At 41.6% G+C, this 16095-nt stretch overlaps 1 protein-coding gene and 1 non-coding gene across 5 annotated transcripts; both read left to right on the top strand.

Annotated features, from left to right (window-relative positions):
• The first annotated feature begins 278 nt into the window (after nucleotides 1-278).
• On the top strand, nucleotides 279-14167 carry c22h6orf47 (chromosome 22 C6orf47 homolog). 4 transcript variants are annotated; one of them, XR_005609881.1, is made up of 8 exons: nucleotides 279-580; nucleotides 1103-1177; nucleotides 1361-1401; nucleotides 1906-1935; nucleotides 2223-2271; nucleotides 2421-4755; nucleotides 4877-5011; nucleotides 11951-14167. XR_005609881.1 is itself a non-coding variant. In XM_039605831.1 (3 exons), the coding sequence occupies exons 2-3, from the start codon at nucleotides 4098-4100 to the stop codon at nucleotides 12011-12013; spliced, it is 960 nt and encodes a 319-aa protein (XP_039461765.1). In that variant the 5' UTR covers nucleotides 3109-3412; nucleotides 3665-4097; the 3' UTR covers nucleotides 12014-14167. The 4 variants fall into 4 exon arrangements, 2 of the variants coding, with proteins under 2 accessions (XP_039461765.1, XP_031600787.1); XR_004199770.2 differs by having other exon boundaries at nucleotides 281-580; nucleotides 2421-3412; nucleotides 4592-5011; XM_039605831.1 differs by lacking the exons at nucleotides 279-580; nucleotides 1103-1177; nucleotides 1361-1401; nucleotides 1906-1935; nucleotides 2223-2271 and having other exon boundaries at nucleotides 3109-3412; nucleotides 3665-4994.
• LOC116324367 lies at nucleotides 1440-1506 on the top strand. Its single transcript, XR_004199775.1, has one exon. It is a non-coding gene; the product is annotated as a small nucleolar RNA SNORD52 (small nucleolar RNA).
• Nucleotides 14168-16095: the final 1928 nt, after the last annotated feature.

Genomic DNA, 16095 nt, shown 5'->3' with positions numbered 1-16095 from the left:
AGTTTATTTATTTCGTGTGTGTGTGTGTGTGAGAGAGAGGGGGAGCGAGAGAGAGACTTAGTGTATTGTTTTAATATCGTTGCTCTCTTGTGTATAGTATTTTAAATATATCGTATCTGTGTATTATAGCTTGTTTACACAAACTGACAGCGCTATGAAGTGTTCACATTTTCTTTGGGGCCTGACTTCCAAAAAGGCATTATTCAGGCCGAAACAGGCATTATTCGGGCCTCCAAAAGTCCGGTAGCGGTGAAGGACCCGGGTATATAAGCTGTGGGCGCGCTCCTGCTCAGCCTTTGGGTCCTGGCTGTGGAGGAAGGAGGAGCTGGTGTTCAAGACTTTAGCATTTACACAGATTAACGCTCTGAATTGATAATGGAGGGTTTATTTGGAGAGCTCTGTGGTCAGAGTCATGATGCAGAGCATGAGGGACGAGCGGCACGTGATCCGCGGGTCAGGTGCTCAGCACGTGGCCAGGAGCTTGGCCTCGTTGCGGTCCTGTTCGTCTCCGTGCAGAAAACGTGGGGTTAGGTAGTGAATCTACAGAGCCTACCACCGGAGAAGCTGTTAGAAGAGGAGTGTGAGTATTAGATCAAAGGTTCTGTTTTCGGTGGCGATTTTAATTTAAATTACTAGTAGGAATGAGTAATCATCTAGTATTAATCAGATACTTTACCGTAGTTTTAGGCTATGCTGCAGTAAGGCGTTATAATGGGACAGTATTAAAATGCTAAATTGTCCAGCTAACAGCTGATGGCCGCATCCACACAACTTGGTGTAAAGCAGGTGAAATATGCATTTTTCCCACCTAAATTGTAATCAGTGCAAATGTGTAGAAGTTAACTGGGATATGGTAATACCATTTTACAAAGCAAGCCAATTAGAACAGTACATAGTAATTCTGGTGAGGTGCGGCTACCTACCCTAGCCTAGCACAGTGAAGCTGTTATATTTAGAAATGGGTTAAAGCCCTGGGAATAAATATTGTTGGGATGTAAGGCCTTGTTGTGAAGTAGATCTTTCTGAAGGTGGACTATGGCTCTAAAGGGAACGTTTACCATATAAAAACTTCACTGACTAGATATTGCATCCTCTTTTCCAGAAAGCTGCAAAGAGCAGATGCAGAACAGTGTGTGTCACAGGGACATAAGAGTGAGTCTGCAGCTGCGAGCTGACGGTGAGTGTTAAAAAGATCCTCTAATGTAATGGAGAAAATAGTATGCTGATATGATGATTCATAAGACTAGAGTCTCTGAATACACAATGAAGCTCTTTCACAGTGCACTGAACAGCATTTTACTTTATAAAATGTGAATGCTACAATCAGAGCAGTTCTAAAACTCTCCTTTGTACTCTGCAGGCACTCCAGCACAGTCTTTCTGCTGGACATGGCTCTTCTGGGTAAGCCTGGACTCTAAACATTGTTCTGTGCCTTAATGTGGGATGATGATTGCATAGACTAGAGTCTCTGAGAAGCATGAAGTTGTTTTCACAGTGCACTGACCACAAAACCCACAGCAGCCCATTTACTGCACATTACACAGACATTAAGTCATGGCTGGGCTTTCTTCAAATCTGTCCAACAAAGAGAACACACTTAAAGCTTGTGCTTCATTGCTTTGAGTAAAGGTAGTCATACTCAGGTATGCACTTGATTAACAGTCTCCAAACCTTAGCACATGTAAAAGATAAAAACACATTTACCATTTTAATACTTCAGATGTTTGAAACAAGTGTCCCAGTCATCTGGGCCCTTTCTGATAGTTTCTCATGGGGAGAAGTTGTACAGTCATGTAACAAGTCTGAAGTGTTTGCAGTAAATGGGTAACGCATCCATATACATGGTTTCTGTGAATATGTTCACTGGTACAAATTAGGTGCTAATGGTGCTTTCTTGTCTTGTAGCTCGTCTGCACACAGCTGGTCTCCATGTCTGTAAGTAAGAAACGCATGTTCATTTTCGGGTGTTACATCACCTCTGTGACCATACTTGATCATGAACAGATTATACTAAGATATCGGAGCTTAGCCTGTGTATTCAAATTATCCAGGCTTGCTGAAATGGAGCTGCTGTTTTGTCTGAGTCGATGATGATTCAGTTATTCGGTTCTACTGATGTTAACTGAAGTCTACTCGCAGCGCACTGAGACACTCAGACTGGAGTGTTTGCTGAATATATGGATGAGGAAGCGCTTGTGATTTCATCACTGTTATCTTGTCAGGCATGACTGTAGCAGCCCCAGCTGGATGACCTTCATGAACAGAAAGCAGGTTGGTGTGAGTATGTGGATTATTCAAATGATCATTGCTGCAGTAGGAAAATGCAGTGTGTGTGCTGTAAGTTGGAGATGTACTACAATGTGTGACAATGAGTTTCCCCACCCTCTTAAATGTCTCAACTCATTTCTGTCCTTTGACAGGTGTGTAACTGCAGAGGTGGCACTCCCAGCACTGAAGATGCTCGTCTGTCATCTGATGGAAGTCTTCCATCGCTTTAAGCAACTTGTCTTCATCAGTGTGAATGTTGAACTTTTTTTTTTTTTTTTTTTAAACCACTGTATTTAAGGACAATAAAGGTTGACCACACATGACCAATGGCTCTTTTCTTCAGTGGATTGATCACAGTAAACTCTGAGCAGTGTGCTTTGGAGGCTAATCTCAGTGGGTGACAGTTATGCCATAAATTCTTCTCCTGCACTGATCAGATGGTTGTAACTATAATCCCCAAGCAGCTTTTAGGTTTAGGGTCTCTTGCACATCAGTACAACATTATTTTACATGTCTAAATGTGTGAAACTTTACTGATGGGTGGCTGTGAATATTGCATTCTTAAAGTGCTGCACATGGCTAAACTGGAATTAAATGTTAGTGATGTGGCAAAATTATCAAACCCCATTAAACTATCTCATGCAAAGGAATAAAAGGCCGAGCTCAAAGCTGCTTGGTCACGTTTTCTACACAGCTGCGATCAAAACAAAGTGTGTCCAGAACCTGAGACATTATGTAGTTTGACATGTGTTTTACAAACATCTCCCTCCGTGAAATTGACTGAATTGCGAAGCTAAATTTACACATTGGCAACATATCACTGAAGAGGACGAGTGTCACGTGAGCCTGACCCGCTGACGGTAACCATGGTTTTATTTTGAAGGCTGAAAGCGACCCGGTAGTCCGTCGTCTTTGTTCTCGTAATGAGCGGGGAAACTGTTCAGTCGACCTTTTTGTGCTTGCTAGGAGTGTTGTTAGTGGTACCAGCCTTCCCTTAGCTTTAAGTGGACACGGACTTTCCTCCCCGCAGAGGACATTTGAGCCACGACGTCCTGAAGCAGAGCAACTTGTCTGTTTATAGAGTTCTCTCATGCTAACGAGTAGCGCTAGCTGGGTTCTGACAAAGCAGCTAACGGCGGCTAAGGTGAGCTTTTAGCTACTGACTTTTATCACTGACACGTTTGTTCACACCGAAAAATCATATGTGAGGTAAACTTTAAACAGCTCGCTCAGTGGTGAGTAACCTGTAGGGCAGCTGATTGCTGTATGTTAGCAAAGCTGCATGATGTTGACGTGGAGCTGGATACCGGACTGCACGCGCAAACCAACGTTTCTACTTGTTTGAGGAGTTAAATGTGTTTCGAGAGACTGAAAAAAAGTTTTTGTTTTTTGTTAGGAAGGGCTGGTCAAAGAATAAGCTAACTGTTGGCTAACACTGAGCTGAAGCTTTCGTCAACTTTCCCAGTTCCTCTATGCTAAGGTGTTGCCGAAATACTGAAAGCACCCTCGAAGGTTGTCAGCTGAAACCGAACATGTAGCCTGTTCTTCTGGACTTTAAATGGTGGAGTCTCGTTAAGAGCAGAGCCCTGTAACTAATGTAGGGTGGGGGCGAGTGTAACCTTTTGTCTGCTGAACTGCTCGAACACACCCACAGGTGTGGCGATGACCCGAGGACGTCACGTTGCTCAGGCCTGAGGCCTCCTGAACAAGTATTTCAACTTTATAGCTACACCGACAGCACGTGCATGCTTTTCTCTGAAGCTCAGGAAGCCAACAGGACGTGAGAACTGACGATTTTAACCGAGCTCCAACAAGTGCCGCGAGCAGACATGACAGCTGTGGTGGGCAAAGCGTGGGGGTGGGTGCGCTCATGGGGCAGCAGCGGTGCCAGGTCAAAGGACACTAACGTTTTGACATCTGAGCACCAAAAGCTGCGTGGCAGTGGTGGTTGGGGCATCAAGGCTTGGAGCGCTTGGATCTGGGGTGCATGGGGACGTCAGCATGAATTAAGCAGTCCAGTAGAGGAGTACTGGGAGGCACAGGAGAAGCTTCAGCCTATTAAAATTGAAGATCTGGCAGCAGGGAAGCAAGAGACTGAAACTGTACTGGTTCCTAGGTGGTGGGATAGATATCTTCCAACTTCTTATCTGTGGCCAAGGAAAACTGAGCTAAGTGGACTACGACACAGGAAACGTGATGGTGGGACTGGAGATTCATGGGAACGTGATACTGATGGAGACTTTTCTGATTATGGAACCCCCCCTCCGTCCCCCACCCCTTCTCCCTCTCAGCTGACTTCTCCTTTTCGACTGTTTGCTCACAGCTGGAACGTGGAGATTGTACCAGAGCACTACGAGATCTGCTTCAACTTCCTACGCCACTTGTTTGACCTGTTTGTTGTTGGCTTCCTGTGGACTGTGTCACCTCCTGCCAAGCTTATCCTGGAGGTGCTGGGTGTCCAGGGAGCACTGAGATTGTGGTTTCATGGTATGGCTATGTTTTTTGTTGCCACAGTTGGAATGGCAGGATTACTCTGGTTGATCCAGGAGTATCTCCTGCAGTTTGCTCTGATCTATGGCATCATTCAGGCGTTGGTGATCTCTGTCAGTGTTCGACAGAGTGTGATGCTAGCTGTGGAGGAAGAGAATGACCAGACAAGAAAGGACACCGATGACATGAGAGACACTAAGGAACACAAAGACAAGCCTGTGTCTGTCACAGACAAGGTAAAGGCAAATTAAAGGTGAGTCCCTTTATTCTTGTTATATTTGTCAAAGTTATCAGATTTAATTTTCTTCTGTAACATTATTGTGTTGTTTTTTGTCAAAGCTTCAGAATAATACAACTGTTTACTGAAGGCGTTTTAGTCTAGGGGCTAGCAGTTGTTACACAGTTAAACACTACGAGTCTGTGTAAGTTGATCAACTACTGTAAGAAGAAGAGAAAAATGCTCAGTGCTCTTTCATTGGGCATCCAACACAAACACAGCAGGGACATCCTGGATCTATTTTAACCCTGTTACCAAGTGAAACACAAAAAAACATTCTCTGAGTGGTGTGAAACCAGCTCGGAGCTCAGACCTGCTCTGGGAGGAACCATTTCCCTGTAAAGATTGAATGATTGTGTGTTGTGAGTAAGATCCACTATCAGCTGCTGGGCTTCACACAGCTTTAACAAACTTAACTGAGTGTGAACTCTGCAGCTAAGCTAACACAGCCAGAGCTGTGGTTATTTGTATGGAGTTTACCTTCTGCAAACACCTGGAGGATCAAACTACATGCACTCTGTCAGCTCGAGCAAAATAGAAAAAGGGCGCCAACTTGTTTACTTTCACTTTTAGTTGAAATAACTAAAATATGTTTGGGGCATTCTGTGACCAATGGTAAGAAAAGCTGGTGTTGTCTGTGAAACAAAGCCTCGACACATTCGGTACAAGTTTCTCTCCTAACTGTGATGGAGTATTAGGGCCCCATTAAGAATAAAAATATATGTATTATTCAAAATGTGGAGATTAAAGTTGTTATTGACTCAAAGCAGGCACCAAAATAGCATTTCGAGATTAATCTCAAGCTTCTGACTTTATTCTCAACGTGGCCCTAATATTCCCTCATAGTTAAGTCTAACTGTGAAGCACCTATTAGCTGAGATAGTTAGTGCTGGAAAACTAACTTTAATAAACACTGGATGTGTCAGCTGCACATTTTGTTACACACTTATTACAGACTTCCAAAAAAACGTTAAAATCCAGCACTGAAGCTCTTTATGCTGCACTGAGGCGTGTCAGTCTTCTACTCTGAGATCAACATTGGGCTACTGCACATGCTCACATCCAAGCCTTTCAATGCAAGTCAGGAAAGCTGACGGAGTTTACAATGTGTGAATATAATGAATAACTCGAGACTACGTGAAAAAATGATGGAACCGAAGTTTGGTTAATTAATAATTTTACACTGGTTATGTCCTCATGTTGGGATCTGCCTTTAGGATGGTTGTTGATTAAATGATTAAATTAGGATTAGTGGATGTTCTACTTCCTGAGTATATCTGCCATTCTGTGCTGTGTGTGCTCCACATAGGAAAGAATAAAGACTGAAAAGGATAAAGGAATGCCGGTGACCAGCCAAAACAAACCACAGAGCTGCAGCAGTAATCAGGAGATGTACAACAAGCTAGTGGCTTTTCTAAAATAAGCCCATGCTACCTCCACAGTCCAGCCCTGAAAACATACATGGGAAAATCTAGCAGTTATTACTGAGAGTTCATTCAGTGAGGAAGACGTATAACAGCAACTATGGATTGCATCCAAAGGAAAAAACGACTTGCTTTTCCATCCATCCATCCATCCATTCGCTTCCGCTTATCCTTTCCAGGGTCGCGGGGGGCGCTGGAGCCTATCCCAGCTGTCATAGGGCGAGAGGCGGGGTACACCCTAGACAGGTCGCCAGTCTGTCGCAGGGCCAACACACAGGGACAGACAACCATTCACGCTCACATTCACTCGCACATTCACACCTAGTGACAATTTGGATTATCCAATTAACCTATCCCCTCTTAACCTATCAGACTTGCTTTTCAGTTTATTAAAAAATTAAAGAACATGAGAAGAAATCTAATAAATACTGGGAGTGCATTCTTTGACCAGAAAAGACCAAGATGAACTTACTGATGTTAACAATGAATGTGTCATCTCCACAGTTGAAGCACGCAGGGGGAGATGACAGATATAAATTACACCAGTGGATGTACCAAACTAATCTGACAAGAGCTCTCCCAGGAATATTCCAGCGTGATGATCCAAAGCACACTGACAGAATCATACCGTTTCTAAAGGAGGAAAAAGTGGCCTCATTCATTACTACACATTTGGATCATTTTAAAGCGTTAAAGCAACATAAAGCCCTGCGTTAAAGAGCACGCTGAAACTTTTGTTGCATAGATTGATTCATATAGAAAAGGTTTACATTCCACATAACAACTAATACCCGTCTGCATAGAGCTGTTTTTCTGTCTCTTGTATGGCATTCAGTAAGTAATTGACTTGTTCATGGACACTGAATTACCCTCATAAGGCAGGTGTGCAAGCCATTTTTCTCCTTCATTTCTGTCAAACAAAGCTGTATGAAACGTTTCTCGCGGTTAGTATCATGGTTGCTAGGCAACCTGAGCAGCACGACGAAGGCTAGACCGTCCCATTTCACAAGCCTCTCACTTCCGCACTTCTCGTACTTATAGTACGCACCGTACATAGTGCGCGTACTTCAAGCGTGCAGACCCTGAATTGGGACACAGCCAGTGACTCTGAAGGCCTGCGTTAGGTGCAGCTAGGCCTGAGTATCCTCACTGATTTTATAACTGATTCCATTCGATTACATTTTGAATCAGTCAGAAATATTAAAATTCTGCTCATCAGTATATATCCATATTTTAAAATCTATGTATAAAAACAAAGCTGAGACTTGATCAGAGGTGTGAGCATCACAGCAGATGCCTTTCTGTCAGAGTAACTGAGGATAAAACACAGTCGGGTGAACGATCCACACTCTGTGTTTATATCTTTGTTTGGAATCCATTTACCTGCTCTCATTTACTGTTTTAGCTGTTTGCTGGTTGTTTAAATAGTTTAATGAGCTTTAAGCTAAGATTCTGGCGTTTCTGATAAAACACATTTATATTTAAAAATCGATTCAGGATTTAATGAATCAATATCACTTTATTCAAACTAAAATCGTTAAACCCAGCCCTAGTTGCTAGTGATGTGTCGGTCGCGAACGAAACAGCTCTTAGAGCCGGGTCTTTGAAGTGAACGACGCGAGCCGGCTCCTTATTGGGAGCCATGGGTTTTTTTTCTTTCTCTCACCCTCTCTCGCACTTTTTTTCCGCTTCACTCCGCACGCGAGCCTTGTGCTTTGCGCTGGGAAGAGGGGGGAGGGGTGGTAGTTACACTCGCAGTAGCACAGGAACAGAGCGGGAGGGAAAGGGAGAGAAAGAGTTTAAATTTGTTTAAAAGGAAAAAGCTGAAAATTTAAATAGTTAAAAGTTGAAATGTAAATAGTTGGTTTTTGTATTATATGATTTATTTATTACATTTTATGTGGAGTGAATAAATAAATACATTTACGGTGGCCGCTAGAGAGAAAGCACGTACAAACCCCGAAGCACGTACAAACTCCAAAACACGCAGTGTTGAGCTTTTGTTACCTAGTGGCTACACAAGCCAGGAAGTACCAGCGACCGGATTTGGTGTGTGGTAGTAAAAGGTAAATTAACATTTTAGACACAATTCAACATATTTCTTTATTTTTATTTACTTACATAATAGTCAGACCACAGCCTTCAGTACCCAAACCAATGCTAAACATAATAGATCATAAAAAAACCGAGACCGCAAACTCTGGTGTAACCCAGTTTTTACTTTGAAGATGATTGATTATAATGTGTTGAACCAAAATATAAAAATTAACAGTGGCACTGATGGAATACCCTAAAGACATGCATCCCCTGCCAGGTGTAGGTGAACTGAAATCTATTAGCCCCAACTGTGCACAACCACAATAGGAAGTCTTTCCTTCTGGAACATTGTCCCGTTTTTGTTTTTTTGTTTTTTTTGATTATTTGAATATATATGAGTGCTTGTGTATAAATACTCAAACAATACACATATGCTTTCAGTTGTGTAATTTAAGTGATCTAGTTAGCTCTGTTTTGGAAGTTCGGTTAACGCTAGAAATGTGTTTTGGAGTTTGTACGTGCTTTGTCTCTAGGGGCCACCGTATATATTTTTATATAAACATATATAAATAAAACGTTTTTTTTTTTGTTTTTTTTTTTTACATTAGTAATTCGTTTTGTGCATAATTTTATATTGTTGTTAATAATAAATTAATTAAAGCAACAAAACAAGCTGAAGAGCCGGTTGGGAGCCGAAAGAGCCGGCTCTTTTTAGTGAGCCGAGCCGAAAGAGCCGGTTCTCTAAAAAGAACCGGAAATCCCATCACTACTAGTTGCAGCCTATTGGTGATTTAACTACGTTTTTATGTGAACCAAAAGTGTGTTACTCTGTATGTAATGTGCCTGATGTTGTTTTGTGTGAGACATACGTTTAAACGTTTGCTATTGAGACCATGTATTCCCCCCAAGTAGGAAGGCCTCCAAAGGGAGGATTAAACTCCAACAAAGGAAGAACATCATCATCTTATGTTTACTGTGACATGGGAAAGTACTGAATACATCCGCCTGTTTCACAAATCAGGTTTAGCAAACTTTCATGTTTGACGAGATACGGATCTTTGACATGTTTGGCTCATGCCCGGTCTTGAATGAAGCAAAGTAAAAGAAAAACATGCACTATAAGAAGCATTTTAAACCTTACTTTGGGGAAAAGACATCTAACTTTTTAAGTGTCTTTATCAGATTTGACTGTACTTCTCAACATGGAGTTTTTATGTCCTGCTGACAGTGAAGTAAAAGTACCAGCATTCTTCTCATTCATGTAGATTGGAACTTTAAATTAAATTCTCAAATAACTACCAGAGGCAACATTAAGTAACAGTGATAAGCAGTGGTAGCATTGACAAGGCCTTTGGTTTAACTTTCACCTCTGAGATGGAAACATGTTCCAGGGCTCGCAAAATCGCTAGCCCGACGTCCCAGGGCTAGCGATTTTTCCAGTGGGGCTACCAAAATCCATCTCAGCCCTGCCCGTCGGGCTATCATAGGAAGGAAAAATATGTGTCAATGCTTTTGCATTTTCTTTCGCAAATGTAGCTGAGTAATTATGTTATTGGCATTGATGAGCCTCTGTCAATATGTGACACATTGAAATCGCGTTTGAATTTGCGCTTGTTTGTTGCTTTCACTTTCACTTTGCGATCGCGCGAACTGTGTGTAGAGAGCGGCAGTATTGGTGAGTCACAGATTAATTGCGCACCAATTCCTCTGACATCGTCTTATCACTCATTAGCTTACTATCAAACATGACAAGTGAAATCTCCCACAGCAAGCTTAAACATGTGAGAGGTTGATTGCGCAGAGAATCGCTGACGATTATATGTGTGCTTGTGTAAAAGCAGATGGATTTACGCCGGTATTTTAGTTCTGCAGAGCCAAATAAGACAGGTCAGGGTGAAGAAGGCACAGCCAAATAAAAGCCTACCACAAAACGGAAAAGTTATGACAAATCAGACTATGAGGCAAAAAGAAAGCTCAGCTTTTTTGGTTTCATGGACAAAAGAATTTATGTGGCTGGAATATGACGAGCTAAATAACATCATGTTCTGCCGGGTGTGTTGTGAGTTTCATTTCATTTGAGTCAGCAAACGCCTTTGTAACTGGGACCAGTAATTTTAAGAAAGACCCCATCAGAACCCATGAGAAATGCAAGAAATGTATTATTGCCCAGTCTGCAATATCTTTCCCAGAACAAACAGCAATTGCAAAAAACATACTAAAAATAAACCAAGCACAAGAAGAAGTCCTGAAAAATCTTTCAAAAGCGTACTATGTTGCAAAGAGTGAACTACCATTGTCAAAATTTACCATTGACTTCAGTGGAAATTTCAGATTCAGGATCTGACACAGACTGATTCATGTTCTACACAGTTCTTACAAGTTCATAGAAATTTCTGTTCAATTAGAACCAAGTATTTGAGTTGATGACTGTGATTTTTATACAGTTGTTGTGATTTGTATTTTAACAATTTTCTGATTAATTTTTGTTTCCGTTACAATATTATACTTTAATGTATAATATTGTAAAGGAAACAAAACATTAAAAAATTGCTCTCTTTTTTATTCAGGCTACTTACATTTATTTTGGGCTACCAAAAACTGAAGAGTGCCTGCCCGAAGGGCTACCAGAGATTTTGAAATTTTCCGAGCCCTGTGTTCAGTTGTAGAACAGCTGAACAGGACACTGGTGGGACTGTCACTCAGAGCTTGCAGTTCCACCAGATGTGCCAATGCTTATTTCAGATGCGCCTCTGCTGGTAAAAATGGCATCGGGTCTTTTGTTTTTAATGGAAGCCATGTCAGGCTGCACAGAGCAAATGGGAAAGTATGAGGTTAGACACTGGAACAACAAAGAGAAGCGCTTACCTCTTCAAAATAAAAGACCCATACAGACTAAAGATTATGCTTCCTAAACACTGCTGGCTTGATTTTTCTTTTAAAAAAGCAATAATCAGTACAGGGGATCTGACTGACGGCATAACAGGTACTTCAGTGTCCACAGAGCCAGTTTTGGAAAGAAATGCTGCAAACTATGAAGAAATCTCTACAGATAGTTGTCTCTGTCCTGCATTTATAGGCTGAAAACACTTGTTGTGTATCAGACTGATTATTTTGGATTTCATTATTTCTAAAGACATGAACTGAGAGCTCAGAAAAGGAAGTTGTTTTAAACAAACTGTCAGCAGGTTGGTTTCACAGGCAGTTTCTTTAGGTTGGCTCTGTTTTTGGAACAAAAATCTCAAGTGTTTTCTTCATGTCACAGTTAACAGGATTTCATTAAACCTGTCCTCTTGAACAGAGTTTAGTTTTTGGTCATTTTAAAACAGAGGCAACAACCACCATGTTACAGTTGCCTCTTAGCTAATTGTTGAGACATACCAGGCAGCATGCACACACGTGCAGTGATCGCTGTAGTCTCCTGACTGGCTGTTTATTCGGTGTGTGTCTTCCACAGATGGAGAGAATTTGCTGGCATCACCAGTATTCCAGCTGTATCACACCTCCTCCAGCCCTCTGACATCACAGCGGTGGGACTGACACAGACTGTGGACTGCAGCGTAACTTAAGAATTGTATTGCACATTAATTTCATATTCAGAGAAATGATACTTGTGTCACTTTATGTCCAGCACTACAGATCTGCATCTGTGTTCAGCTGATCTCACTGTTGTCACCAGAATGTTCTCACTGGTAACTATGTTACTGTTGTAATCTACAATAGAAGAGCTCATGAATGTTCGGAGAATGCTTAAGTGAAAGGGGAAAACACCAGCAGGTACCTGTTTCTATTTTCTTCTTGTTTGTGGGACTACTGTTCCCATGAGACAGTCACTTGGTTTGAGACCAGCTGATTGCCTCCAGTGTGGTGAGTAGAACTTGGAACAGCAAATCTTAGAGAGGACAGATGCAGCATTTATGAAGAGAGCATCACTGAGACACTTGAGGTGAAGCAGAAAGATCTTTGGGTCTCTTGAACACAGCGAGGAGCAGGAATAAACTCTGAACAGAAGTCTTACTGAACAGACACCACCAAACACCAACAGTTTGCTCCTGCATCCACTGGCCAGTTTTAGTGTGCCTCCTAATGTTTAGCTCTTCTGACCATGTTCATTGTGTGTGAGAGGCAAATTTAAATCTGCCTTATGGCCCCATTCAGTTTGAACTCAGTTGAAGCTTGGCCTTGTAAATTTGCTTGACTTTAACCTTTGTTCCCTGTTCAGCAGTCTATCACTGCAAATCTGACAGGCTGCTGGGAAATCAGGAAGTTATTCCTGCACCATCCATGTCAGCAGAGTTCAGTATCGGTCTTCTACATTGTTTATAGCAGGAGTGGGGACCTCCAGGCTTTGAGGGCTGGTTCCTGCAGGTTTTAGATGTGCCCTTGATCCAGCACAGCTGATTTAAATGGCTAAATGACCTCCTCAACATGTCTTAAAGTTCTCCAGAGGCCTGCTAATGAACTAATCATGCTGACCCAGGGTGACATCTAAAACCTGCAGGACACCGGTCATCGAGGCCTGGAGGTCCCCACCCCTGTTTGGAGTCTGTGATGGTACTGACCTGTGACTTTGAGTTTGTATCCAGGACACAGTACTGGCTCACTCAGTTGGACAGAGAGCTAATGTGAATGTTTGTGTAGCCTGGACAAGGGCTGAGCTAGTAGCAAACACCACTGGTGAGCTATACCTACTCAAGCACATGCACACTACAGCATAGACTGTATTAAAGCCATGAGAGCTCCTAAAGCCAAGAGTAGTCTGCAATTTAAATTTCTTTTTTTAGGCAAAGAGCAAAAGATTAATGAAATCTAATTCAGATCTTTCATTTCAAGTCATAACGGAAGTAGCTTCAGCACGGAGATGGTTGCTGTTCATTTATAAGTGAGCAGATGTTCGGTGAATCAAACAGCAGCTCTATCTGAGCTGTAGAGTCTTCTGAAACCTTGGCATCCATTTGCAGCCGATGCTACATTCAAACTATGAACTCGTTGAAGGAGCACTACACTCATTGTTGCTTTCTGTGAGGGATATGTGAGATTTTAGGAACTGGCACAATACCAGCAGCTGACTTTAAAGTATTTTCTGTGTACACTTAGATTCTGCCTTTTGTTGTTTTCTGTGCCATGATATTGCTTTTTTGGAAACTTAACTCACAACATAGGTCGCACTTTTCCTCCACAGAAATGTCACGGAGGGCTTTTCCATTTACCACTACTCTCGTATATATTACCGCTGAACCATTTATTCCAATAACACTTATGGACTTTGGGCAAAATGAACTGAAATATTCGTGTCTTATTTTTGCATGACATATAACAAAACTACAGAATTTATGTTGATGAAAATATAGCGTAAAATCAAACCCTTACTGACACTGCACTTCATGGCACAACAGAGTTCAGAGTTTGCTGATAGTTTAAGGTAGGAGATGTAAATCTGCTGCTTTTCTAACGTAGAAGAGTCCTCAGAGGATGCAGCTTTAAAGGGCATCATTGGATCCTTTGGCCATGCTATATTTGTCCATCACAATTCAAATAATGATATGGTATTTTTTTCTATAATCTTACAATCTTAATTTTGCTTTTTTCCTGTTTTTGGCCACATAATGAAATATTTAAGTGTTTGAAAATGTTTGATTATATAATATTGTTCAAGTAAACAGGTTACACCAAATCTTACTCTGTGTATACTTCTTTGTTATTGTATTAATCACTTGCCTGTTGCTGATCCCTTGTATTAACCTGGAAGAAACAAAGCGGGGAAAGATTCCTAGCTGCCATCCGCCGCGACTGGTAGAGCCGTCTTCGTTTTTGATTTCCTTCTCAGCGTAAATCTTCAAACTCTGGTGGTCAGTTATGTGGATTGTGCTGGAATGACCTTTTGTAGCCAGAGTGCAGTACCACACTGAAGTCTTTGCATGTAATAGCCAGCTAAACTTGATTGTTTTAAATGGTTGATGCATTTGTTATTTTACTTCCATTTGTTTCCATTCATGCTGGGAAATGCACATAGCTGATGACCTTTTTTAACTGTCAGAATTAATTAAGTGGTCAGTGCGTTCTTCAAATCAGATGCGTAACACTCATGGTACTCTGACAAGTGGCCTAAAAGCATCTTAGGCTGTGTGAACATCTGTAGCCTGTAGTTAGTTTCAACAGATCACTGATACCTGCTACATCACGCTGTAAAATCACCAGGAGCCATCATATGAAATTAAATCTGCATTAAAAAAGACCTGAGTATTTTCAAACAATAAATTCTAAGGTATATTTTACCTTGGGATGTTGGCCAAAGTTAGCTGTGTTTAGTAGATCATGAAGAATGGAAGACGTCTGTTTTAAATGTCAGCTTTGATTTTGACTGTAGTCTGACAAACTACTTTAAGGCAGGGCTCACATGAAGGAGCAATCCTTATTTGTCCCATTTCCTGCGAGACACATCTTACTCTTTATCTGGTTGGTATTACACACACACACACGAGTTTGGGGTTTTTTTTGTTTTTTGTTTTTTACACACTTTTACGAGTCCCATTTCTGTCTCTAGGGTCTAGACCTAGGAAAGGTACTCCCCTGTACTGTGATTGGTCAAAATACATAAATACTGCAGAGAGAGGGCCATTCAAAAACCTTTCATTAACATTTCAAATGTTAGTGCACATATCTCTTAATCTAGAGGTTCCCAAAGTGGGGGGCGCGGTATGAAAAGAAAGAAAAAAAAAAAGAAGAGTGCTTGGACACTGTGGACAGGTTTTTGACGGGGCTCCCACACAAACGCAAAGCAGGAGATGAAGCATCGCCAAATATGTTTCCAAACCAACTTCCTTCCAAGCCAAAGACAGGAAAATATGGTGAAGCATATCTTCCCTTTGGCTTCACCTGCACAAGTGCCAAGGTAGGTCTCCCCTGCAGAATTAGTTTCCCTGCGTCAGGAGCAGCGCTGGGCTCTCCAAATCACGGACAAACAGGATCCCACATTCTTGATTTTTAGTTCACAAACACTTCTTGTAATAACTAACTACTCCTGACATTTTGGACATGTTAGCTCTTTATGCAGTAAAGTTACAGCGGGATACAAATAATATCAGACTGATCCTGCCGTAATTTGTTCCCCCGGTTCAAATGACGGACAAACAGGATCCCACAGCTGTTTATGTGTTTAAACCCGTTTTGCACAGAGAGACATTTTTTGAAAAATGTATTGACAGCAATGTTGAATATTATTACACAGGAAAAAAACAACTACACGTAAAATAATCACACCGTGACGCCTCTGCCTTTCTAAATGGAGGGACAGTAACTGCGTGTGTATATGTAAGCGTGTAAAACCTGAAGATAGAGACAAAATACTGTTACTGTTAATCTATCTGCCATTCTGCAATTCATCTTATGTAAACAATAACGTGGCGCACAGCGTGACGTGAAAAGAGGCACATACCTTTGACGTTGCGTGACGAACTCTGTAATCCTCGTCCACACGTAAACGCAAAAAAGGAGTTTTAAATAATCTCCGTTTTCGGTGAATCGCAACGCCGTTTACGTGTTGACGAAAAGCCCAAACGCATAGAAACAGCTGAGTTTTCAAAAATACCCGTGTAGGTGTGG

The sequence above is a fragment of the Oreochromis aureus genome, linkage group 22 (assembly GCF_013358895.1).
Source record: "Oreochromis aureus strain Israel breed Guangdong linkage group 22, ZZ_aureus, whole genome shotgun sequence".
NCBI lineage: Eukaryota > Metazoa > Chordata > Actinopteri > Cichliformes > Cichlidae > Oreochromis > Oreochromis aureus.
This window is presented reverse-complemented; position numbering and strand designations above follow the sequence as displayed.